General features: G+C 38.4%; 1 protein-coding gene and 1 long non-coding RNA gene across 7 annotated transcripts; one reads left to right on the top strand and one right to left on the bottom strand.

Annotated features, from left to right (window-relative positions):
• Positions 1-6,668: 6,668 nt before the first annotated feature.
• On the top strand, positions 6,669-17,646 carry LOC125307814 (sterile alpha motif domain-containing protein 3-like). 5 transcript variants are annotated; one of them, XM_048263894.1, is made up of 10 exons: positions 6,669-6,753; positions 8,192-8,283; positions 11,728-11,846; positions 14,752-14,903; positions 15,017-15,211; positions 15,649-15,736; positions 15,834-15,962; positions 16,101-16,313; positions 16,749-17,003; positions 17,085-17,643. In XM_048263894.1, the coding sequence occupies exons 6-10, from the start codon at positions 15,665-15,667 to the stop codon at positions 17,364-17,366; spliced, it is 951 nt and encodes a 316-aa protein (XP_048119851.1). In that variant the 5' UTR covers positions 6,669-6,753; positions 8,192-8,283; positions 11,728-11,846; positions 14,752-14,903; positions 15,017-15,211; positions 15,649-15,664; the 3' UTR covers positions 17,367-17,643. The 5 variants fall into 5 exon arrangements, with proteins under 5 accessions (XP_048119851.1, XP_048119849.1, XP_048119850.1 ...); XM_048263892.1 differs by lacking the exon at positions 11,728-11,846 and adding an exon at positions 14,316-14,474; XM_048263893.1 differs by lacking the exon at positions 11,728-11,846 and adding an exon at positions 14,319-14,474.
• LOC125307816 lies at positions 9,795-14,301 on the bottom strand. 2 transcript variants are annotated; one of them, XR_007195796.1, is made up of 3 exons: positions 12,548-14,301; positions 10,159-10,249; positions 9,795-9,989 (listed from the first exon to the last, which is right to left on the bottom strand). It is a non-coding gene; the product is annotated as an uncharacterized LOC125307816 (long non-coding RNA). The 2 variants fall into 2 exon arrangements; XR_007195795.1 differs by lacking the exon at positions 12,548-14,301 and adding an exon at positions 10,769-10,867.
• Positions 17,647-26,235: the final 8,589 nt, after the last annotated feature.

The raw sequence follows: 26,235 nt of genomic DNA on the forward strand, positions 1-26,235 counted from the left end.
CATTACCGCCACCTTCTGAATAGGAGTGTGGGTCTGAATATACATCCCTCTAAATTCTATGGAATAAACCTGTTTTTGTTTTTTTTCAAGTAGGCCTATTGAAAAACACATGTAAAACATTGTTCCCCAGAATTTCTTTGCAGTATATCAGTTATGTTCAGACTTATTTTTTCTTGTGCTAGCTGCTCTGTGTCTGTCGTTCCTGTTGGAATTTAGGACACTGTACCTTGAATTTCCCCTTTCCTTGAATTTCCCCTTGGGGATCAATAAAGTATCTATCTATGACATGCTCTACGGTTTCTTGATTGCCACACTCACAGTAACCATCAGCATGCTTTTTCATTAAAACTAGTGTGCTGTTCAACTCTGTATGCCCATACCTCATTCTTGACACAATATTCTCCTCCTGTTTGCTATCCTACTCCATCCTACATTCTTTTGAATTGAATACAAGCCTGCCTGTAACTTCATTATCCCATATTGCCATATTTCCTTATTCTTAGCTTTAATCATGTTTTTAATTTCAGCTTTACTATATTGTACCTGAATATCTATGCTGTCTTGTTTTGTTGCCTGTTTAGCATACTTGTCTGCCACTTCATTCCCCACTACTCCTACATGGGCTGGAACCCACCCCAGGACACCGACTCCTGAATTTATTAACCTATTTACCAAATGCATATAAAATATCCTGCCTGGATTCAGAATGTACATTCCTTATACTTAATAAAGCTGAACTTGAGTCAGACCATATTGCTACACTTTTAGGTCTATACTCCTCCACCCATAACGCCAACCATATTGCAATTAATTCAGCTGTATATACAGCAAGATCATTACTAACTCTCTTGGCCTTTACCAACTGTAATTCGGGAATTGCATATGCAACTCCTTAGGCCCTTTCACACTGGCGAAATCGCCGCGATTTTATGTACCAGAATCGCGGAACGACTGTCCCTTTCACATAGACCGAGGCGGAACGGCGGGACAAAGTGTCTCGCCAAATTTACTACCAAGCCCCCTAGACATTTTGCCGAGTTTTTTCGTTCCGGCATTAGTGTGAATGGGTCAAGGCGGAAAGGGGAATCTGGGCGGGCATTTCGATGCTATGTCCAGCCCACCACAGGAGATTGCAAAAAAATCTAACTGATCAAAAGCAGCAATAGCAGAGACAGAACATTATGTCAATCTATAAATTTACAAAGTCTCCAGTCATTCAATGCCTGCTAGAGTTGACTGTAGCTTGGAATGCAATCAGATGCCATAATAGGCTATCCTAAAATCCAGCGAAAAAACAAAGCATGTACTCATGAGCGTCTGTCTGCCCTATATCCTCTGATTGTAATGCTTACAGATATCTAGGCGATATTTGTAACATTTGTTTTGTATTTGGCCTGTTATAAAATCGTGTAGACCTATTGAACACATTAGGAACCGCAAAGTTGGAGAAATGCATAAAGACATTGCTGCAAATTTAAACCGGATTACTCTGGAATGGCTAACTGTACAGGGGCACACCTTTGTGTTCGGTAAGGTCTGCTGTTTATTCTGATATATGGTGTGTCATGTGTTGAGGTAAAGTTCGCTAAGTATTCCAAGATGAATGGGTAGGGAGACGGGCGCAAAAAAATATGATTACATTAAAGTTACCTTTCTCGCGAACCGTTTACCACAACAACTAACCACTATCATCGTTTAAAAGCTGAGAAAAAGCTCTTTCGTGTGATACATGTGATGTCTGTGATAATAGGCTACTTCGCAAGTAGTTCAGCAAATTTGGGTGGGACAGAATGCCATATCGGTTATGGATCACATGATGTAGCCGCTTTAAATGCATTATCGCTTCACTAACACGCGAATAAGAAAGAAAAGAAAAAAGAAACCAATGTGCTTATGTCACGATTTTCGATAGGCCCAGGCCTATAAGACAGCTATGGTAACTTAACAATTAGGATTTGCTTTGCCTACACTGCTGTTTGGTTGTCCCAAACTTTGAGACGATCCATACTCGCATTAACTGAATCTTATCAACCCGAACTGCGATGTTCCAAACAGAGTGACAGAACATCATGACGAGCACTAGGCCTACGCTTAAATTTTTTATGACTGAATGGAACGTTGCGTTTTTAAGCGCCAGAAATGCTCATCACGTCGTGTGACAAAGTTTACACCAATCATCATCTTCTAATGTATCCTTATGTTGAGATGTCCATTCTCTTTGCCCTAGGCTATCATTTGTGCGCGAAGCATGTTTCAATTAAGAGAATACACAAGCTATTTTTTATTGTTGTAATATTGAATGATTTCATGAATAAATTGTACACACAGTGCGTACAGGATTACGGCTGGCGGCGCCACTGACCAAGGCCACACTGTGAACCTCTGATTTTCAAAGGGAAATCACAGCTAACGCAAGGGCAACTCTTCAATTTCCCTTCCAAATTACTTTTTATTGTCTGAAGACATCTATCGCAAGAATCTAACATTCTAACAGCAACAGCAAAGCAAATGCAAGCTAACCAAAGTGCAGTCGGTTCTCCCGCCATGGTTTTTGAAATCACACACCTGCATCTGAAGCCCCACACACGCATAATAAGGCCTACGACTATCACTCTACACACCCCCTGTTGCACGTCACAATTTAATTTACCATAGCTGATCCTGCCTTCTGGCTCCCTAAAATGCCGCATCATGTGAACAGATCAGCAGGCCAGCAAATTTTCACCTCGCTTTCAGACACAAAAAGACGGCAAAAAGACGTCCCCTCTTCCCGCAAATTTAGCGGGATCTCTGTATGAAAAGGCCTCTTGTTTCTTTTTGATGCATCTGTGTACACATGAATATTATTTCCATACTTTTCTCTCACAGATATTTCAAATGTACAATTATCAATAGTAACTCCACTCCCCCTTTCTTCCAATAATGCTAAATCTATTGCTACTTCTTCAAACATCCATGGAACACTTGAATATACTTGAATTTCCCCAGGAGGATCAATAAAGTATCTATCTATCTATCTAGCTATCTCTATCTATTCTAATGTTGGACTTACACTTAGTGTTGTAATTTCCATTTCCCTTGCAACATTTCCTATTGTCCACCCAAAACATGAGCTCTTTTTTATCCTTCTCTTGGCAGGGCATTAGAACCCTCTGACAAGGATGGTCCTCTTTGTGGCCCTTGTTTGCCCAGTAAACTAGAGGCAACTGCTCTCTTTTTAGCTTACGAGGCATCTCTCCCATTTCCACTTGGATTGCAGCCACAGGAGTAGTTTTATATGCCCCACTACATAATCTCAAAGCCTGATATTGTATTACATCCAGTTTACTTAACTGAGTTGCAGAAGCAGACCCATATATAAAACATCCATAATCCAACACTGACCTCATTAACCCTATGTACATAGTTTTCATAGCTGGTCTGCTTGCACCCCACTCTACTCCCCTCAAACATCGCATAACATTTAAGATCTTCTTACACTTGTGTGTAAGCGTCTTGTCATACCACAGTCCTAAATACCTAAAGAAGTCTACTCTTTCTAATTCTGATCCATATATCCTAAGTTCTGGATTTGTTTTCTTTCTTGTAAAAAACATGGTCTTTGATTTATCCACTGAGAATCTAAATCCCCATTCAAATGTCCATCTTTCAATATTATTAATTGCTTGTTACATTTTATTAACAACATATTCAACATTACTTTTCTTCCACATAGCACCATCATCTGCGAACAGAGCTACAGTACATTGGCTGAGCATCCAACATCTTTAAACACATCATTAATCATTATTGAAAAAAACAAAGGACTATCTATTGATACTCCCTTGAGGAGTACCATTCTCTACTTCATAATAACTACTTAATACTTCATTAATTTTAACCGCTATTTTCCTTTCTGTTAAGAAATCCTTACACCAGCTAAAAACTCTTCCTTTTATTCCCATTAGTTTTAACTTGATAAGCAGTGCCTTCTTCCACAGCATATCATAAGCCTTTTCAATATCAAAAAACACCACTAGTACTGTCTCTTTATTTGTCTGAGCTCTCCTTACGTCATCATAGCTGCCAACTCTCACGCATTGGCCGTGAGACACACGCATTTGATTAGTTTCACACACTCACACGCCACACCCACGATTTCTCACGCTGAAGTGTCAACCCGGTCGGTCAGATGCCTGAAAAATGAGTTTAGCCTATAGATCTACCTGTTGAGCCCACGGTTATGCTTTCAGAGGCGGTGAGAGGGTTCAAGAGCACCCCTGTCTGTGGAATTTTCTAAATTTTCTCTCTTTTGCGATGCTACTTCAAAAGCCATCCCAGGCGCATTCCCCCGGCTTCAGGTAGGCCTAAGCTTTGAGTATTTTTCACGCTGAAGTGTCAACGTGGTAGGTCAAATACCTGGCAGATGAGGTTCAACTAAACTAAACCTATACATGATATCACGCATCATGCGAACGAGCGGAATCTAAGCTTTCCAATGATATTAGCGCCAAGTTGCTGTGATAAATGGTTCGAGAAAATTATCATTGAACCGACGTGCAATTTAGGATAATCATATTTGCATTTTGCACACAGTGCACACCCATTACTCTCGGTTGTAATATCTCACTAACCCTTCACACAACATGTGGCAAACCTAATATCACAATAAACAGCAAACCGTACCGAATACGAGGATATAAAGCATGCCTCTGTTTTTGAAATTGCAACACATTTCTACATAGCCTCATTGGGGCGAAATTATAATGTATTCTAATGTAAACTATTTGTCAGTAGGCCTACATACATTTTTGTAAATTGCTCAGTAGATTATCCCACTATCATGGTTCTTATATTGTCAGGTTCCAGCCAATCCCACTTACACAGATAAATGAATATATTTATATTGCCATGCTTTCTAGTGACATTAATGCAAAAATATAAAGAAAATCAAATAAGGAGACACAAATATTGATATAAAAGCCTGACATAAGCCATATGCAAACATTCACATCATGCAGATATGGGTACATCCTGAAAAAGGAATAGCCTGTAGGCTATGGCCATTACAATGACCAATATATTATCTTAAATGAACTAGCTGAAAAACACAGGTGACCACTTCTGCATAATTTCATGGAGTGCTGAACATTTCTGAACTGTGAAATGGACCATATGTTTTTGTGGTTGTGAACTTATTGCAATATCACCATAACTATTCCACCTGTGAATGCATGGTTATAATTCTGAAGTGCAAAATAGCTTAGGCTACAGCACAAATATTTCCATAAAAATAAGCAAGTCTGACCTCTGAATTTATTTTTAAAAGTGCACCAGATTGATGCATTTAAAAGTTACCAACATTAAAAATGTTACAAATATACAAACATTTAAAAAAATATACAAACATTTCTTAAATTCTTACAAAACACCCACCCACTTTTTAAAATTGTTAGTTTGGACACCCCCACTATTGCCGTATGAAATACCAGTGCTGTTTGTGCGCCAAATAAATAATAACCTATAGGTTTATGTAAAACTCCCCATTAACAGCATCCGTCACTAACCACAGCTAGACTGCACAATGGTAGGCCTTAAAAGCATGACATTTTAAGCTTTAGTTTGATATTTAATTTACTTTATCCGCTTTCATGCGTTCATTGAGCGTCCGCGGTGCTGTAATGGAAACCTTATTGCGTAGCCAAGTAGCCTATATATTGAGTTATTTTTTAAATTATGCATGATTTACTTTTTTATTAATTTCGTAGGCTGGCTTTATTTTGTTATATAGAAGTATCTAAATAACCTGGTAAAATGTACCAGAATTCAGGAAATTTCATCTAGTCCAAAAAAAAAATTCTGGGGGAGGGCTAGATCCCTTTGATACCAATGTTAATTTAACTCTGGGACCCTGGTCCCTACACCTGAGAACCAATGTACTTTTTTTTTTACTGTACGGTATAATGCTGAACGAGCCAAACAAAAATTTCCGCAGCAAAATTTTGGTTGGCCCCACCAAACTCCAAGGTTTTTTGAAAAGTTGGCAGCCCTGCGTCATACTCCAAACACACCATAGGATCCATTGTTCCTCTTCCTCTTCTTAACCCACTCTGATAATTTTTGATCAGACCTCTAGTCTCCAAGTACCATTCTATCATTGACCATCCTTTCCATAGTTTTCCCCATCTGAGAGGTCAAAGCAATTGGTCTATAGCTTTCTGGAACTGTTGGATCTTTCCCTGGCTTCCTTATAGGTATAATTATAGACTCTTTCCAACTTCTTGGAATAGTGCCTTCTTTCCATACCTTATTGTACAAATTTAGCAACATCTCTTTCCCTTTATCACTGAACTGTTCTAGCATGACATAGCAGATACTATCCCTTCCTGGAGTTGATTTACCCAGCTTCCTTAAGGCATTATTAAGTTCAGCTATTGTAAATAACCTATTTAATGCACTACCATCTTCACCATCACCTTCCTGACTGATACTCCCATATCTTCCAATAGTATCCTCCCTTCCTCTTGACTTAAATTTCAGAACTATGTACTTTTAGTGTCTTTGCTATTAGCTCCGCGTTAGCTTCACACTCTTAGAATTTGGAGGGCCTCCAGTCACTCTGCTTGTCTAGCAGGTTCTTGGGAGAACCTTTCATAGTTCGTGTTGGTTGAAGGTTCCTGGATGAACCAGAATGTGCCGTGCGCGAGCTGGACATTTGAAATTTTGTCAGTTGGTTTGTCAGAGCCTCCTGAGTTTGCAACAAACTATCTGCAGGTGGGTAATGGTGTCTATTTATAGTTAAATATTTATAAAGATATGACATAATGATACATGGTGAGCCCATTCAAGTGTCGATAACAAGTGTTTTCAAAGCGTCGCGGTGTTTAGGCTACGTTTACAGTTTAGATCTTTGATGGCTAACGCTCATTTTACCGCTAGTGCTAGCAATTCCTGGTCATTGTTTTATTGATTGTTAGTTGCATATTTATTAGCTAGTAATGAAATTCATTTGAATGACATTGAGATAAGATTTCTAGTTTCACTTCTCATTCGGTTTACAAAGTTATATCTCTATTGAGCCCATTATAGCCTACTATTAAAGTTATACTTTGGCTCCACAATGCTAGCCATAAAGTTACAGTTGTATCGCTAGCCATAAGGTTTTTTGTTTCCCTGTCGTCAAACAGCATTTTAAATATTACCAAGATGTTCACGTGTGTAAGAGTTTAAGATTGGGATGAAGTAGTTCTAGGCTATATTGTGAATGTTAAACCTCTAGGTAACTATTTGGAAACATGTTTAGATAGCTCTTAAAGTGAACGTCACCTTGCGTGCTATTAAACCCAATAGGAAACCCACAAATGCTCGCTCGCTTCATATGCTCAGCTAAACGATAACATGGACAGATACAGTTGTATTGCTATCCATACCCAGGCAACAGTCTGTTTGTGTATCCTACAAGATAACTCGAAAAGTAGGCTACTGCACGGATTTAGATTACATTTTGGACAACAGATGATCCTGTCGGTGATCCTTCTGAAATTTAACGTTATCGCCTTGGCGGAGGTCACTCTCCAAGTGCTTTCCTAGTACTGGACATTTTTTGTTTGGCGTGTATTCAGGGCTGACGTTTTTAATTGGACAAGCTTATGGAGTAAGATCAATTGTTTGCTACATGTTTGCAATCTCGCAGCCTATGTTTCTGTTGGCAATTGCCTGTGAATCTAATATTTGTCTAATGTCTAGGCTATAGAGCCTAGGTCCTCACCTTGTTATGACTATCAGGTTCATGAAACTGTTCACAAGTGGCCCGGCCAGACCTTGGGCTTTCCCACATAGTATTCAACTGAACTTCTTGTAAAGCTATAGTTTTTTTCGAAATTGGATTATTAGTGCACTTTTAGCTGACCTCCCTGCAGGTGTTGTGAAATGATTAAGTGATACAGTAGCATGTTTAGTATTAGTCATTTAGTTAAGTGATCTAGTTTGTCTTCATTGGCAACCGAGATTAAATTCAAATCCATTACACAAGCATACTAGGTGGATCTGCATTTTTTACATTTTAGCTAAATATTTTTGTTTATGTTTTGTTGTATCACATGTCGCTGGAAAAAGTGTCTGCCAAGTACATATAAACATAAACAAATGAAATAACTTAATAAATAAATAATAAAATAGGCTAATTGTTTCCATTTTCTGTTCCTTTTTACAGAGTGAACAGATCAGTTTCACACTGGACAGTTGAAGTCGTCTGTCACTGGCTTGAATCAAATAACCTTGAACCATATACAGAAGCATTCAGAGGTGGGAGTTAAGCTAAAATGATTGTTGTTTACAAGCTAAAATGATTGTTGTTTACAGTTGCCCTTTGTGTGACAAAGACTCTTTTTCATTGATCAAACAAATTCGCCACATTGGACTCTACCATGTAAATGATGCCACGTTTCCATTTACATGTGGCCTGAATGGATGTGCACAGGTCAACAAATGCTTCAGTTCCTACAGATAAATTGAGTTTAGTTTAGCTTTATTTGCAAGAAAATATTAAGCAAATTCAACTCAATGTAGTTTATCTTTATTTGCAAGAAACTATTAAGCAAATTCAACTAAATCTAAATGGCTGGATGTAGCTAAATTAAATTGAGTGCAAATGGTTACCTAAATAACATTAAGTAATTCTGGCATGTCACATTTTACTCAAAATATTTGATTGGAGTTTGCTTGGCTAAACTAAATCAAGCCAAGCAAACTCCAATCAAATATTTTGAGTAAAATGTAATATTATTTTCTTGGTACAAATTAAGGTTAGATTTTAAGGTTAAATTGAATTAAAACTCAAAAGGTATGATTATAACTTTGCCTTTATTAATGCACATGCAAATTCCAACAAGGAAAACACAATTCCGCATGAGACAGATGAACACAGAAGCGATATGCATGTATGAACATTGGTTGCTCACTGGTCTTGTGTGCCTAAAATATCAAGATTGATAAAAATATTAAAATATAATAACAATAATCCTGCTCTCAATCAAAACGGCAATGAGGACAATATATTTATAAATAAGGGAGCAACAGCAGTAGAGAATGAGAGAGAGGTAGAGTGTGATAGAGAGAATGAAAGAAAAAGGGAAATAAATAAATAAAAAGAGCCCAAAAACACAGATACTTTGGCGTGAATTTAAGTGTCATTTGGTTCTTAAGGTAGAAACACTTGGGTGAGAGCTTCTCACCATCCATCTGCATGACCACTTTTTGCACGAATTTGTGCCTGATACAAAGCCAAACACCATACAGCAAGATATTGTGTGTGTATGTGTAAAAGTGTGCCGAGAGAGAGAGAGGACGAACGATAGAAAGACAGAGAGAGAGAGAGAGAGAGAGAAGGGAAGAGAAAGAAAGAAAGAAAGAAGGCCCACTTGCCCATCTAATGATTTGGTTCTTAAGATTACGAACCTTGGGTAGGAGCTTATCACCATCCATCTGAATGACAACTTTTTGCATGAATTTGTAATAGTATTGAAGAGTTCAACATTGATTCAATGTGTATATGACCCCTAGCTTCACCAAAGTCCTTTTAGGCAAGTCCCTCCACTCGGCAGCCATAATGCAACGCTTTTTTGCCACTCATCGGGCATCCTATTTGGCAGAAATGCACGTGGGCAAGGCTTCACGACACCAACCTTACTCCAGCGCCGAGTTCACAACACATGATTGGCACGATGTCTGCACAACACATCATATGATTGGCTCAATGTATTCACATGTCAACGTTTTGCCGAGGAAGGGGTGGGATATGTGTATACAACGGCGTTACTAACTAACCCCATGCATTTCTATGGAGGATTTTTTGAGTGCTGTGTCTCCTCATTAGAAAGTCTCTGGCTTCACTGCACAGCCTTGTGCAACAGACCAGGTTCCTCCAAAATGATGCCTCCATCCACAACGATGCCGATGTCCTCATGTTCCAAGGGGTGGTTTTCTCTTGACACCTCCTTGCCATGGATATCCTGTACAAAATTTAAAAAGCTGCTTTAGGTTGACGCTTGAGAAAAGGTACGAGCTGGGAGCTGGCTTAAAGGTTTTTGGCTTAAAAGTGGGCATAAAAATAAATGGGACCATTGATGAGTTAACACCCTTTATTGCAATTTCATCATGCACTTTATTAGTGTTACTTACCATGTACATGTATGAGAGAATCATCATCTTCACCAAAATAAAGGCACAGGGTCTTGATGGCTGCCTCCCTCCTCAGATGTACAGTCTCTGTCTGTTCAGATACAGGGATATTAATTATTTTGTGAAAATACAATCAATACTCTAAATAATAATAACCTCTATTTCTAAAGCACTTTTAATACAGAAGATTCAGTTCAGAGTGCTTTACAACAGATAACAGGCATTTGGCAAGCATTTCTTTGGTTGAAACACACCCCATAATCACGTCCCAACTAAGCAGCGTCAGACTTAAATTCTGACAGGAATTGAGTATGACGACATCAGGCTAATAAGTGAGTGTACCAGTTGGGGAAGGAACAATGTGAGCAAAGGGAAAATGAGTGAGTGGGTGAATGTATGACGACTCATGTAGTCGTATCAATCCTGAGGAGTCCAGTTATAGTTAGACACAAAATCATAATGCCTCTATCTGTCGCTATGTTGTAATAAGGCACATAAGAGCAGTGTGTGAGTAGGGTGACTAAGTAATGGCAGTAGCAGAAACAGATCCAATGTGATCATTGTATGTAATATGTAAGAGAAGTAAACAATAATAGTAATACAAACTTACACCTTGCAAAATCCTCAAATGTTTGGCCATTTTATGTCCTTTAAACCTTCTTCTGGAACTTATGACCTTCTTCTTCTGGAAAACGGCGGTCACTGGACATCCAAGGTTACGCATCTTTGACCTGTAGCTTGCCTGAATACCGAAGCATCACAGGCATTTCCTGATCCAGTCATCAAGCAAGGACATTTCTCAATACCTGTAACTAAAGAGGATAGAAACACATTTATAATATAAATTAGGGCTGTCAATCGATTAAAAAAAATAAATCTAATTAATTACATACTCTGTGATTAATTAATCTAAATTAATCGGATATATAATTTTTGCTGTGAAAGTATTTTAAATATTTAAATTCAAATGAATCATTGAATAATCAGCATTAGTGACATTAAAGTTCAAAGACTCTTTTATTATGCTTTTTATTGTGCTTCGGGAAGAAGTTTTCACATACAAGGCATTTCAGGCCACAGATATAACCTAGGGGACACAATGAAAATAAATTAACACTCCCCTCAATGTCAACACTTATTTCTTTGCATTGATGTGCGACTATAGAGTTGATGAACTCCAGTGATATGCTAATTCCTTGCTGCAGACATTGCAGAGGACTTTATTTTCAACACTTTAACACAGGCCATTTTTTAAAAGTAAATGTTCCAATCAATGATCCAGGCAGCACGTTTTCTTCTCTCTCCTTCATTTTACATTCTAATTTTTGCTGACTAGAACAGCTCGGGGTCAAAGGTCATACGGAATCGATTAATCTGCACAAATTTTTTTAATCAGTTTATTTTTTCTGAAATTAATTAATCGAAATTAATCAGTTATTTTGACAGCCCTAATATAAATATAAAGTATACATTTATGAGATATACTTATTTAATACATACACAAATGGTACTAGTTAATCAAACGATTTTGACAATTTAATTGCCATTTGACATTTGATTATCTTACAGTCTACCAACAATAGCTACACAGCCCTGCTTGATGGTCTGACTGTCCCCTTGGAGGGAACACATTTCGAATTTCAACACCATGGAACAAATAAAATGTTCAACCAAGACCTGCTTAACAGGTGCGTAGCATCAGCCTGTCCATATCTTGCACTGCTGTTGAGTTTGAGAAATGCCACCACCACCACACATATTCAGCACTGGCAATGACATTATTGAGAAAATAGTGGTACTCCATTACTGACAGAATAAATCAACACGTTTCTAAACCTAGCGTAAATGTGGCTTTTGCCCAACAATGTCCGAGTTATGACCTGACCTAATCACTCACGATACATGCGTCCAATTTCTTTCCTTTTTACATGTACCTTGGCCTATATTCTGAGTCTCCAAACAAACGTATTTTTACGTACACAGGGGTCGGTGAAAACGTGTTCGGTTAGCTAACTAGCTAACGTTAAGGTGAACCATATTTCAGGCAAGATCTATGTTCCAATTCAGTTAGCAGCTAATGTTAATTGTACAAACTTTAATGGGTCCACTGAGTTTCAACAACCTATTGTCAAACATTAAGGTCTATATTTATTTTGAAGTTATTCAATCAATTACGTCGAGGAGGTAATAAAAGTAAACTTTAAGATGAACTTGTTAGCCAAGTTAACCTTATATTGGAGTAGGTAAAGTTAACGTTAGCTAGCTTGCTAGACGATTTCTTAAATATTCAAGAAAACAGCGCTATCGTGTCAAATAAAGCAATTAAAGACACTCCAAATTTCTAATGGTAAACTGACTGTCAAATGAAGTTTAATAATATACCACTTACCGTTAAAAGTCAAAACCGAAGGTTTCAAGTGCAGATCTCTTCAAGCCAACGGAACCGTTTGCAAAATGGAGGACAATCGTCTTTTGGCAGCCATATAAACGCATGCGCAGTACCGCCTCTGAAGCAAAACCCCTTTTTTTCTTGCAGATATTACTTAACTGAAATTAGTTTTTTCTAAAACACAAACAAATTTTTTTCTTGCAAATATTACTTATCTGAAATGAGTTTTTGCAAAACACAAACAAATTGAGTATATAAATACAGTTTCATTTAGGGAAAAATTACTACATGTCAAAATCATTTTTTTCAGTGTTGATGAATTTGAGATTGTCAATCCCCTTGGAGCAAAGAGAGGAAAGCACAAACTAACTGCTGTGTATTTCAAATTAGGAAATCTTCACCATCGTTATATATCCAAAGTTGAGCACATCTACCTTTCCATCTTGGTAAAACACAAATTTATCCATAAAGACACATATTCAGGCCTCTCATAGATGATGTTAAGCTCCTCGAGACAGAGGGAGTTTTGTTAGAATGCTGCGGAGAGTCAAAGCGATTTTTTGGCTCTATTGCCACCATCTCAGGCGACAACCTCGCATCTCACGCTGTTGCAGGCTTTTCTAGAAACTTTAGTCATGGGCGTATATGCCGATTTTGCATGGCAACAAGAGAGGAAGTGAGGGCAAAGTTCAGAGAAGAAGAGTATGTGATGAGGGATGGGAACAACTACAGTTATCACCTCAGGGCTGTGGAAGAAGATCCTGAAAATGGTTTAGTGTATGGTGTGATTCGACCATGTTGCTTTGCCAGTCTAAACTACACCCCAGCTTTAATGATGCACCTCTTTCCTCCTGATCTAATGCATGATGTTCTAGAGGGTGTGATCCTTTTTGTTCTCAAACACATCTTGAAGAAAATGATAAGGGATAGGATACTAACTCTTGGTCAGTTGAACTATGAAATTGAAAACTACCAATATGGTTGAAATAATAAAACATCCCAGCCTCAACCCATTACAGAGAGGATGCTGAGAAGTGGTGGTCAGCTCTCTGGGAGTGCCTCTGAGAAGTGGACTCTGTTTCGCCTTCTACCTCTTTTGATTGGTCCCTTGATTGTGCCTAACAAGTGCTGGGACTGCTACCTGTTGCTACGTGAGGTTGTGGATATCATAATGGCACCAGCTGTCAGAAGATCATGGATGCCATATTTGGAGAAAAGAAAGATCTTTTTGAGAATCTGTCCATTCCAAAGATGCACTACATTGTGCATTATCCACAATTAATTACCCTCTATGGGCCACTAGTCTACCTCTCATGCATGCGATTTGAAGCTAAACACCAGTACTTCAAAAAACTGTCATCCGTGGTGTGCAACTTCAAAAACATCACAAAGACGCTGGCAACAAGGCATCAGATGAGACAGTGCTGGGAGCAGGCTAATGAGAAAAGTTTGGGGAAAGAAGTAAGCCACACTGGGAGCTGCAGTGAAATTAGAGGAGGGTGTCTACCAAATAGTGCTTCACAGGCATTGCTGAAAAGGATAGATGTGCCTCTGGAAGACCTTGTGATGCAAACAACAAAATCACTTGTCTGCAATGATGTGCCTTATCGTATTGGAGAGTTGAAAGTGATTGAATTCCTTGAAAGTGAGGACATTCCTATTTTCTTAGAGGTCAAGGCTATATACTGCATAAACAGTCAGTGGTTTGTTGTTGGAACACGGATGGTTCCTTCTTCATTTGAATACCACTTGCATTCCTTCAAATTAGAAGAGAAGGGATGGGTTGCCTTGAAAGTAGGAGAAGAAGTGGATCATCATGGGCTTGACATCCATTGCAACACGGAGGGAGAACGATACGTCACTTTGAGATACTGGGTCTTGTAACGTCTCGCCTTGAACAACTACTACAACAGCTGAATTTGAATAGGTGAATTTGAATATGATGTGAATTCGTTTGTTATGTTTTTGTGCACAACCTGTGCCTCTAGTGTGTGTTTGACGTTTACAGCCCCTGTGTTATCTTCCGAGACCAGACTTTTTCACAGTGTATTTGTGGGGCAGACAGCTAGCGGATCAAGGGGAGACAAAAGTGAAATTGTGCTGAAACGATGCAGAAACTCAGTGCACCTTTAAGGGAACTAATACATTGATTTTCTTCTGCTTGCCCCTTTACCCCCTCCACCCCCACCCCCTACCCTCCACAGAGAATGACATTGATGGAGAAACCTTGCTTTTACTGACAGATCGCATGGTTGAAAAGCTCATCCCAAGTATTAAAAATCAGGTTTTTTTTTTTTAAAAAGCTAGAGAGTTTAAAGCAAAGAGATGAATCTGAAGCCGATACTTCATCTACTGGGTAAACACAATTTCTAAGTTGAATCATGCTATTCAAATTATAATTGATAGTTTTAAAAATGTGACATGGTCAGCTATGTGATAAATGTTAAAATAACATTTTTACTTTTGTAGAACCCCAGAAACACCAAAAGAATGCCCTGCAACCAAAAAAGAATGGCCAATCATTTACAGGCTTCCCAAGTTCCCTACCACCCTCCAGCAAAGACTTGATGAAAAAAGTGAGGTCTTCATAGCTTCAGCTTTTAGGAATAAATGGAGATCCCAAATTGTCCAGGTTCTTTTTGATGACATATGTAGCTACACATGGTAAGTACTTTGATTTTATACTTAAAGGAATTATTCGAAGTGAATCAATCCGTAGCCCTGTTTTTGTCTTGTTGCCTAGTGCTGTTGTCACTGTAGAAGGGCTCTAGACCTAATTTCTCAATGGTGCAACTAAAAAAAATCTGAGGTTGCTGAGAGTGCGACCAGCTGTTCCAGGGGAGAAAAAGTCTCCACACGGAAAGTTTCCCTGTGTTTTGACCAACTAACACACACCTAACTATAAACATTACAGTTGGACTTCGTAAACCTACTACATCATTGGGACCCAACCTTTTCCTAAAACGTGTTTCTTTCCCCCACTTACTCCTTTTACTCTCTTCATTGTCCTGTATGCATAAATGCATAAAGGCCCATGTATAGACTTGTAAATAAACAGTGTAGGCTAAATGTACTAACTTAATCCTATTTGCGTTTTGCAGGTATCCCTCAAGTAAAATGTATAACGACAGTTGTTCTGCGCTGGTTGCAAAGTACAATTTCCTCCGGGATCACACAGGGAAAGGCTATGTAAGTCTTAGTTGTTAATCCTCGTAATTTGTAGTTTTTGTAAGAGCATCACAATTTTTTATATAGGTAAGCATTGTTTATTTTCTTATTAAAACAGGAATCGTGGCATCAAATGATAAAAAATAAATTTAAAAAAGAACGAAGACCCTTGGTGTTCATTCCTGAGATTCAACAAAAAAAGACCTCAAGCAAAACTCCGCCAGAAACAACATCCACTGCTATAATGGTAATGGACTGAACTGGGAAACCCACCAAAATGTAACATTGTCCAGGATCTCAGGATCCTGTTTCATGTGTCCTTTCTTTCATAAAATATTGTGCTGACATCATTACTATTAGTACTTCACTTTTTTGTCACTGGCAGACTGTAGATGGAACTAGCACTCTTGGAGAGGATGCCATCAGCCTTGGATGCCACCGGGAAAAGATGCAGGCTGAGTGCCATAAAAAACACCCAAATCTGTCTATTCTACAAGACAAAATGGCCCGAACAAGGGTAGAGAGAACAGTATACTTAGAAAACCATTCGACAATGGAGACCCTTGACGAGTACCCTGCACTGCGATTTCCAATAGTAGTGAGTATGATTTCACTGTCACTTTGTTAACTTGCAAACTGTCACGTTTCCCCTGTAGTCTGTGAGCCAGATTTGGCCCATCGGTAGGCTACCACTTTTAGACATAATTTCTAGAAAATGAATGGGACATTTACACACAGATATTACACGACACGGGTGTGCCGTCCTTGAGTTAGAAAACATGCTAAAGTATTACATTGGTGTTAGCTTTTCTTTCTTTTTTGTGCTATTGGCCTAATTATGTTCATTATAAGCCTCAGGTGGTATTTATTACATAAGGTAAAAAACGTAACAAATATATATCCCCATAAAACTTCCTCAGATGATTATTAACATTAAGGCAACATTTTTTTTTTGTATTTTGCAAGTTTTTTAAAATGTGCAAATGAGACATCATAATATATTTATTTGTGTGTTTTTGTGTGTTATTAAAAGCTTCTTGCAGAAACAAATCACCAGCTTGATGTTGACGTTGATCGCAGCATTATGTCAGGAATGGGAATTGTAGCAAGAAAAATTATAGAAGAATGCCAACGACGAGCCACAGGACGGGATCTCTTTAAAATGTATGACGATGCCAAGGATGCATTTGCGGAGGAATCCCACAGAGGTCTTCAGTTGATTCTCGCCACATTTCTCCTGCCACATTTATTCAGGGAGGACCCCAATGCCATTTATCTCATCAACAAGGTATGGTTTAATGTCAGTAGGTCAAAATGCTGTCTTGATACGTCTCAGCAGTTTCCTATAACATTTTTTGTTCTGCCCTAGGACCCAGAGGTTCCAACGCCGGTACTAATCATTACCGGAAACCCCTTCTTGGAGGCTACGTTTGGTGTGCGTCTGGACTACACAGATATCCTCACCCACAAAGTTGATGACATCACCCTCTGGCTTGCAACTTTGATGTCAATTTATTTTGTGTTCAACATCGAATACCACAAAAAGGTCAAAAACACTCTTAGTTTCATTGAGAAGTACCTTATGTCCAATACACCAGAAGGAAAAATCTCTCCCACTGTCATTAAAATGGCTAACTATTTGTTTTCTTAAGCATACTGCATTGTCTGAACAGTCATCTCATTCTCTCTCTTGCTCGCTCTCTCTCTCTTTCTGTCTCTCTCACTCTCTCTCTCATTTGTAAAACATAACAATAGATGTGTGTGCGTGTATAAAATGTACATATCCAATTTTATGTTTTATGACAATAATATGTAGCTATAATAGGTCTGTATGGCATCTGGTCTGATAATTGTATGTACATCAGTACTTCATATTGTATAATATATCTATATGATGTCATATTATTTATTATTACAAATGTTATATGTTTTATTTATTACAAATGTAACACTGTATAAATGAATGATTTATCAATATTTATTCATCAATAAAATGTATGAATATATATATTTGTGCACTGTCAGTAGTATCACTTCTAATGGTAATAATAATAATAATAATAAGTATAACAATAATAATAGTAATAATAATAAAAAAACTCAATAATGTTAAGTCAATGGGGAAATTTTGATAGTTTTTAATTAATAGTTTAAAAAGTATAAACGTTACAAAGTTGAAAAATACATAGCCCAAATGTCCTAAGTAAGACCTACGTAACAAAGTTTGAATGAAGTTTCTACGTTTAACGGTTGAAGCTGCATTAAACGCGTTAGAAGAAGAAAAATAAGAACTAGAAAAGCATTTCCTGAAGGAAATACAGTGCATGAAAATGCAAAAATATGATGTAAAATATCATACAGAGTAAAAACAAACTATATTGGTTGCTAAGTAGATGAGGTTTAATATAGTTGGAATGACTGAACAGTTAAATAGGTGGATAGTTTAAATGGTTAAATTATTTAGGTAGATAGTTGACAATAACTGACAGTTGAAATGGCTCTAATGTTTGCTAGCAGTTATGCTCACTATGTTAACAAACATAATAATGTTAACCAAGTTACTATGCTAACTAGCATGTTAACAATGTTAAAATGCTAACTATGCTAACCATATAACTTAGCTAACTTAGCTAATCATTTTTATCAATTATGTTAACTATGTTAACTAACATGCTAACTATGCTAACCATGTGACTTAGCTAACTTAGCTAATCATTTTAAGCAGTTTTGCTTAAAATGTTAGCTAGCATGCTAACTATGCTAACCATGTGACTTAGCTAATCATTTTGAGCAGTTTTGCTTAAAATGCTAACTAGCATGCTAACTATGCTAACTACGTTACTTAGCTAACTTAGTTAATCATTTTTAACAGTTTTGCTAAAAATGCTAACTAGCATGCTAACTATGCTAACTACATTACTTAACTAACTTAGCTAATCATTTTTAGCAGTTTTGCTAAAAATGCTAACTAGCATGTTAACACGCTAGCATGCTAACTATGCTAACCATGTTACTTAGCTAACTTAGCTAATCATTTTTAGCAGTTATGCTAACTATGCTAACTAGCATGCTAGCATGCTAACTATGCTAACATGTTACTTAGCTAACTTAGCTAACTAGCTACAGTGGGTAGGAGTCATAGTTGATGACAAGTAACAGTTACAATGGCTGAACAGTTAAAAAGTTCAGTAGTTTAAAGGGTTAAATTGTTTAAAAGTAAAATATTATAGTGAGGACTTTTATTTTGAAACAGTTTTTGGCAGAGGAAGCAGTTGAACAGGATGTGTAGTCTTAATAGGGTCAGTTTGTATGCTTAAAGCCTGAGACTGGCAGTTGATCCAGGTGGCCCGAACACCTGCCATAGGATTCTAATTGCTTAACGGCCGTATTGTGATGTCATAATCATAATGTTAAGTCAATGGGGAAATTTTGATAGTTTTTAATTAATAGTTTAAAAAGTATAAAAGTTACAAAAGTTGAAAAATACATAGCCCAAATGTCCTAAGTAAGACCTAACGTAACAAAGTTTGAATGAAGTTTCACGTTTAACGGTTGAAGCTGCATTAAACGTTAGAAGAAGAAAAATAAGAACTAGAAAAGCATTTCCTGAAGGAAATACAGTGCATGAAAATGCAAAAAATATGATGTAAAATATCATACAGAGTAAAAACAAACTATATTGGTTGCTAGGAAGATGAGGTTTAATATAGTTGGAATGACTGAACAGTTAAATAGGTGGATAGTTTATATAGTTAAATGATTTGCTTGGTAGAAATAGGTGGATCATTTAAATGGTTAAATTATTTAGGTAGATAATTGACGATAACTGACATTTGGAATGGCTCTAATGTTTGCTAGCAGTTTTGCTAACTATGTTATCAAAGATAATATTGTTAACTAAGTTACTTAACTTAGTTAACTTAGCTAATGTTTTCATATTTAGTAGTTATGCTAACTAGCATGCTAATATGTTAAGTATGCTAACCATGTGACTTAGCTAACTTAGCTAATCATTTTTAGTAGGTATGCTAAGTATTCTTACTAGCATGCTAACATGCTAACTATGTTAACCATGTTATTTAACTAACTTAGCTAATCATTTTTAATAGTTATGCTAACTATGCTAACTAGCATGCTAACATGATAGCATGCTAACTATGTTAACCTTGTTACTTAGCTAACTTAGCTAATCATTTTTAGCAGTTATGCTAACTAGCATGCTAACTATGCTAACCATGTTACTTAGCTAACTTAGCTAATCATTTTTAGCAGTTATGCTAACTATGCTAACTAGCATGCTAGCATGCTAACTATGCTAACCATGTTACTTAGCTAACTTAGCTAACTAGCTGCAGTGGGTAGGAGTCATAGTTGATGACATGTAACAGTTACAATGGCTAAAAAGTTAAGAAGTTCAGTAGTTTAACCCTTTGCAGACGGCCCATTCTAATTTCGGTACCCCAGTACCGATGACGTTCAGTCTAATAACTCCGCCATACCCCAACCAATTTTATCACTGAAAACTTCCTCAAAAACGTCACATCATAGGCTTTCTGGCGATATGATTGGTTAAAGGGATTTGTGGCGCGAATTTCTTTACTACGTGAAGGAAAAATCAAGAGTTGACGTCTCCCTCCACTAGAGGAAAAACAGCAGGAAGCACTATGCATCGTTGATCTTGACGTCGTCTAAAGGAGAAACTACTGGATCATCTGAGGTAAAAACAAGTCTTTTTATGTTATTATTACTTGTTATCCATGTTATTACTTCAAAATCGTTTTTAAAAGTTATTTTTGCTGGTAATTACACCTTGTATGCATGGCCATAACATAATGCATGTGTGTGTTCACTTCAGCTGATGACAGCTGGTATTTTAGCACACAGTAATCTTTAGTAAACTCATCATTTTCAGTCATTTTTGGGGGGCTACTATATGTCAACCAAGATTACAGACCTACTAAGACTGAAACTTTAACGATTTGTTCTATTTTGAACGATGTTGCTTGCTTGTCATCTGATAGAAAACTAGCTAAGTTAGGTGACGTTAGCATCAGGAGAGGCTGCAACATGTCCTTGACGCGTAGTCGCGATAAAGTTCACTCCCGTGCTTCATGACTGCCAACTTTATGTCAAGTAGACCTAATCGGTATTTTATTGTCAAATAAACCTTTCATTCCTTCGTAATATGTATAGCACAATTTACAGTTGTTTGTAGCCAAGTTGCTTAGCTTACTTAGATAGAAACATCTGACATGAATGACAACGTTAATGTTACGTTACCGGCGTGAAGACTGTGTTGATCACCCGATGGTGTAACGTAAGGATTTTATTCATTGACTGCTGTTTTCATGAATACATGACTGAAGATTTGTTATAAATGTGTTTTAGTATTGTTTAGCTTTTAGGCTGTAAGGTTGGCTGCTACGATTATGAGGTTTTTGGGTGGCTAACTACACCGTGTGCACAATTATTAGGCAAGTGAGTATTTTTACCTTATCATAATTTTTATGCATATTTCCAACTCCAACCTATATAAACCTGACTGCTAATTGGATTTATGCATCATCAGTTGATGTGTATTTGTGTAATGAGAGAGGGTGTGGGCTAAAGTGATCAACACCCTACAATCAAGGTGTGCATAATTATTAGTCAGCTTCTTTACCTCAGACAAAATGGGCCTAAAAAGAGATTTAACAGACTCTGAAAAGCAAAAAAATTTAAAATGCCTTTCACAGGGATGCAGCACTCTTGAAGAAGCAAAGATATTGAGGCGTGATCACCGAATAATCAAACGTTTTGTTGCAAATAGTCAAAAGGGTTGCAAGAAACATGTGGAGAAAAAAAGAGAATAACTGCTAGAGACGTGAGAATAATTAAACATGAAGTTACCAGGAACCCATTGACATCCAGTGCGGCCTTATTCCAGAAATGCAACCTACCTGGGGTGTCCAGAAGTACAAGGTGTTCAGTGCTCAGAGACATGGCCCCTGTAAGGAAGGCTGAAACACGACCACCACTTAAGACTCATAAGTTTAACGTCAAGACTGGGCCAAGAAATATCTGAAGACAGATTTTTCAACGGTTTTATAGACAGATGAGAAAAGAGTGATTCTTGACGGACAAGACGGATGGACCCGTGGCTGGATCACTAATGGGTACAGAGCTCCACTTAGTCAGACGCCAGCAACGTGGAGGTGGGGTACTGGTATGGGCTGCTATTGTTAAGGATGAGCTAGTTGGACCTTTTCGGGTTAAAGATGGACTTAAAATCAACTCCCAAAGCTACTGCCAGTTTTTAGAAGATACTTTCTTCAAGCAGTGGTACAGAAAAATCTACATCCTTCAAGAAGGCCATGATTTTTATGCAGGACAATGCTCCATCACATGCATCCAAGTACTCCACTGCATGGCTAGCCAGCAAAGGCTTTAAAGATGACAGAATAATGACATGGCCCCCTTCTTCACCTGACCTAAACCCATTGAGAACTTGTGGACCCTTCTTAAATGTGAGATTTACAGTGAGGGAAGACAATACACCCCTTTGAACATCATTTGGGAGGCTGTGGTTGTTGCTGGACAAAATGTTCATCATCAACAGATCAAGAAATTAACAGACTCCATGGATGGAAGGCTCATGACAGTTATTGAAAAGAAGGGTGTCTATATTGGTCACTGAATATTTCATGAAGTGTTTATTTGTACATTTTGAGTTGTTTATTTTTTATTCTTACTCTAGGAAATGAAAATAAACAAGTGGAGTGGGAAAATTTTAGTTTTTTATTTAGTTGCATAATAATTCTGCACACCAATAGTTGCCTAATAATTCTGCACACATAGATTTTCTCCTGAGAAAGCCAAAACTCACTTTCCCTTTCTTAAATATTCAGGTTTGAGGTTTATTAACATTTTTGATTGACTGAGATCATTGTATTTGTTCAAAAATACAATTAATCCTCAGATATACAACTTGCCTAATAATTTTGCACACAGTGTATGATGGGAGCTCATACACCCAAGCCTACTCGTCAACACATTATTTTCTAAGGGGGTGTTTTGTGTTTACGCAACTGCAGTAGCCTATGCACGGTGTGTATGTGTATGCATATGCTGTTTAGATGTTTTCTGTCATATCTCCTGACTCATGTTAATAAATCAATTTTTACTTGTAAGCTGGTATGCTATGTATGGTTTAGCCAAGGCAATAACACTTACTGTAGTGAGCTCTGAGACTAATGTTACCTCTCCAAGCAATATTGGAGTCCTCCAGTGACAATAATACTTTTAGTGAAAAGAGTCATGGTTGGTGGTGATTAAGATTATGTGGAAGTAATGTAAAATAAAACTAAACAACCTATTCACTATCAGACCTGTGATTTGTTATTTTAGATGGAGGGAGAGAAGTACGTGCAACTGGGGTGAAAGCAGCCGACTGCTGATGGCAAATATGACCCCAAGGACCCGCGATGGCATGGACATGGGACATGGATGGGTAGCTTCTGGATGAAGAAGAAGACAATTATGTGCTACAGGAGGAGATAATCTTCCATCATCCTGAGCTGGGTAAGCATAGCATGTTTGTGTGTGTGTGTGCGTCCATCTGGGCGCAAGCACATTTCTGGTTGTGATAAGAGTGTTGCTTATAACAATAATGAGAGGGACTATAGTGATAATAGTTTGGTTAGATTTGTAATTCAATTTCTATATTTCTTATCTGACAATTTCTTTATTTTGAGTTTGGTCAAGTCCCATGTCAGGTAGAAAGCATACACTTTGCCTATCCTTCCAACACAGACAGAGACACCAACTCCAATAGCATTTACACCCCATCGTCTGCTAGGCTTAGATGGACACACACTGCGACACACACACACACACACACACACACACACAACCATGCCACAGCTGTGACAATGCACACACCACGGATCTGGTGTGAATGTGGCGTTAGTGTATCACCTTATGTGTGGGGCAAATGATATGGATAATTATATATTGTATCGAATTATATGCTGTATGGTTGTTAAATGTATTGAATTTCTTCTAACGTTTTAATTGTTTATATATATGTGTGTGAATGTTAGTATGAATTGATGTTTTGTTCACCATGTAAGATTTGTTGATCTTTGTTATACTGTTGTACAAGGATACAAGGATACAAGGATACAAGGAAGTTTATTGTCACATGCATATAGTTACTGGAAGTAAGAAATGCAGTGAAATTATGTCTGGTGTCAGCCTATTTGTGCATTAATGGGGGTAAAAGTGCAGTAGAAGAGGGGTTTAGTAGATTAAGTGGCAAGGGCTGCATAAAAAGGTGGGGGAGGATTGGAATTGGGTGGGGGGCACCAACAAGGAGCACCCAAGAGCAACAGGGGCAAGGAAAAACTCCCTTACCAAGGGAAGAAACCTTGGGCAGATCCACGGCTCAAGGGGCTAACCCAACTGCCAGGGGTCTTGGTGTGTGTGTTGGGGGGGGATGACAGGGGAGATGGGATAGTGTGCTGTGTATGTGGGGAGAGGGCAGTGTGCAATATGTGTGTTGGAGAAGCTTCCTCATGAGACAATGTGCTGTGTATTGGGGGGGGGGGGCAGTGTGCTGTAAGTATGTTGGGGATGTGTGTTGGAGAAGCTTCCTGATGAAATAATGTGCTGTGTATATAGGGGGGGGGGGCAGGGACTTACTATTGCAAGCAGAGTACTGTATGTAATGTATGTGAGTGATGACAGTGAAGATGTGTGTGTGGGCGGGAGGGGAGTGGAGCAGTGACTGTGTGTGTGTGTGTGTGTAGTGTGTAGGTGGGTAGGTGGGGGCAGTGTGCTGTAAGTATGTAGAGGATGTGTGTTGGAGAAGATCCTGAAGACAATGTGCTGTGTATGTGGGGGGGGGGGCAGTGTGCAGCAAGTATGTAGAGGAGGCTTACTGTAGCAAGCAGTGTGCTGTATGTATGTGAAGTGATGACAGTGATGATGTAAGTGTGTGTGTTGGGGGTCAGGGACTTACTATTGCAAGCAGAGTACTGTATGTAATGTATGTGAGTGATGACAGTGAAGATGTGTGTGTGTGGGCAGGGAGTGGAGCAGTGACTGTGTGTGTGTGTGTGTAGTGTGTGTGTGTGTGGGTAGGTGGGGGCAGTGTGCTGTAAGTATGTAGAGGATGTGTGTTGGAGAAGATCCTGAAGACAATGTGCTGTGTATGTGGGGTATGTAGAGGAGTGCTGTATGTATGTGAAGTGATGACAGTGATGATGTAAGTGTGTGTGTGTTGGGGGGTCAGGGACTTACTATTGCAAGCAGAGTACTGTATGTAATGTATGTGAGTGATGACAGTGAAGATATGTGTGTGTGGGCGGGAGTGGAGCAGTGACTGTGTGTGTATGTGTGTGTAGTGTGTGTGTGTGGGTAGGTGGGGGCAGTGTGCTGTAAGTATGTAGAGGATGTGTGTTGGAGAAGATCCTGAAGACAATGTGCTGTGTATGTGGGGGGTATGTAGAGGAGTGCTGTATGTATGTGAAGTGATGACAGTGATGATGTAAGTGTGTGTGTTGGGGATGGGGTGGGGTGGGGTGGGGGTGGGGGGCAGAAAGGCTAGGCAATCAAGGACATGGGTAGATGGAGGAGAAATCAAAATAATAAATAAAAAGTGTGCAAAAGTTGGAGAAAAGTCAGATATGTGTGTGTGTGTGTGTGTGTGTGTGTGTTTTGGCGTGTGATGAAATAAGAAAATAAATAAAAGGTCTGTAGCATAGGGAGAGGGATGTAAAAGTGCTAAAAGTCTTGTAGGTGTGTGTGGGGGTGTGTGTGTGTGGGGGGGGTCATGAGTGCTGAGGAGTGAATGAGTGCAAAGTCAGTATAGTGTGAGTTCAGAGTTGGGAAATGTTTGAGAGTGCTGAGGAGTGAATGTGTGCAAAGTCAGTATAGTGTGAGTTCAGAGTTGGATGGCCTGGGATAAAAAACTTCTCCTGAGTCTCTCAGTTCTGGCTTTGTGACTACATGGCGTCTTCTTGATTTCAGCGGTAGGAATAATCCATTGTTAGGATGAGAAAGAGTCCTTCAGAATCTTTTGGGCTCTTAGGAGTACTCTTCTGGAATAGATATATTGTAGAGCAGGGAGTTGAGTTCTTATAGTACGTTCAGCTGGCACTACTCTCTGCAGAGTACTACAATCTCTAACTGTGGAGTTCCCATACCAGTTGTCTTGTCATTCTTGTAGTTCTAATAGTTACTGCATGTTTGTAAACATATGTTTATGTTATTTACCTGAAGTTGTTGTTCCTGGTTATTTAATCACATTGTTTAAGACTTTTCTAAATAAAATGATTTATTTCCCCTTTCATAAACCTTGTGCCAGTGCCAGTGTCTCTATATTCTTGTTTTCATAGTAGAATGAAGCACACGGAGAAGCAGTTACAATCAGCTAGTCTGCCTTTCAGCCTTTATCTGTCCTCCCCACAATTGATTTAGCCTCTTCAGAGTACAGTAAGACATCCCATATTGAGCTTGTTTTGATGGTAAAACAGCTT

Source organism: Alosa alosa, chromosome 15 (assembly GCF_017589495.1).
Source record: "Alosa alosa isolate M-15738 ecotype Scorff River chromosome 15, AALO_Geno_1.1, whole genome shotgun sequence".
Classification (NCBI taxonomy): Eukaryota; Metazoa; Chordata; class Actinopteri; order Clupeiformes; family Clupeidae; genus Alosa; species Alosa alosa.

What these genes read in the sequence shown, in the direction of transcription:
- LOC125307814 (XM_048263890.1), top strand. Translation starts at nt 6,671, where the DNA reads ATGTGCCGTGCGCGAGCTGGACATTTGAAATTTTGTCAGTTGGTTTGT. An exon ending in CAACATCCACTGCTATAATG is followed by an intron (nt 15,963 to 16,100) that starts GTAATGGACTGA and finishes TGTCACTGGCAG; the next exon opens with ACTGTAGATGGAACTAGCAC. An exon ending in CACTGCGATTTCCAATAGTA is followed by an intron (nt 16,314 to 16,748) that starts GTGAGTATGATT and finishes TGTTATTAAAAG; the next exon opens with CTTCTTGCAGAAACAAATCA.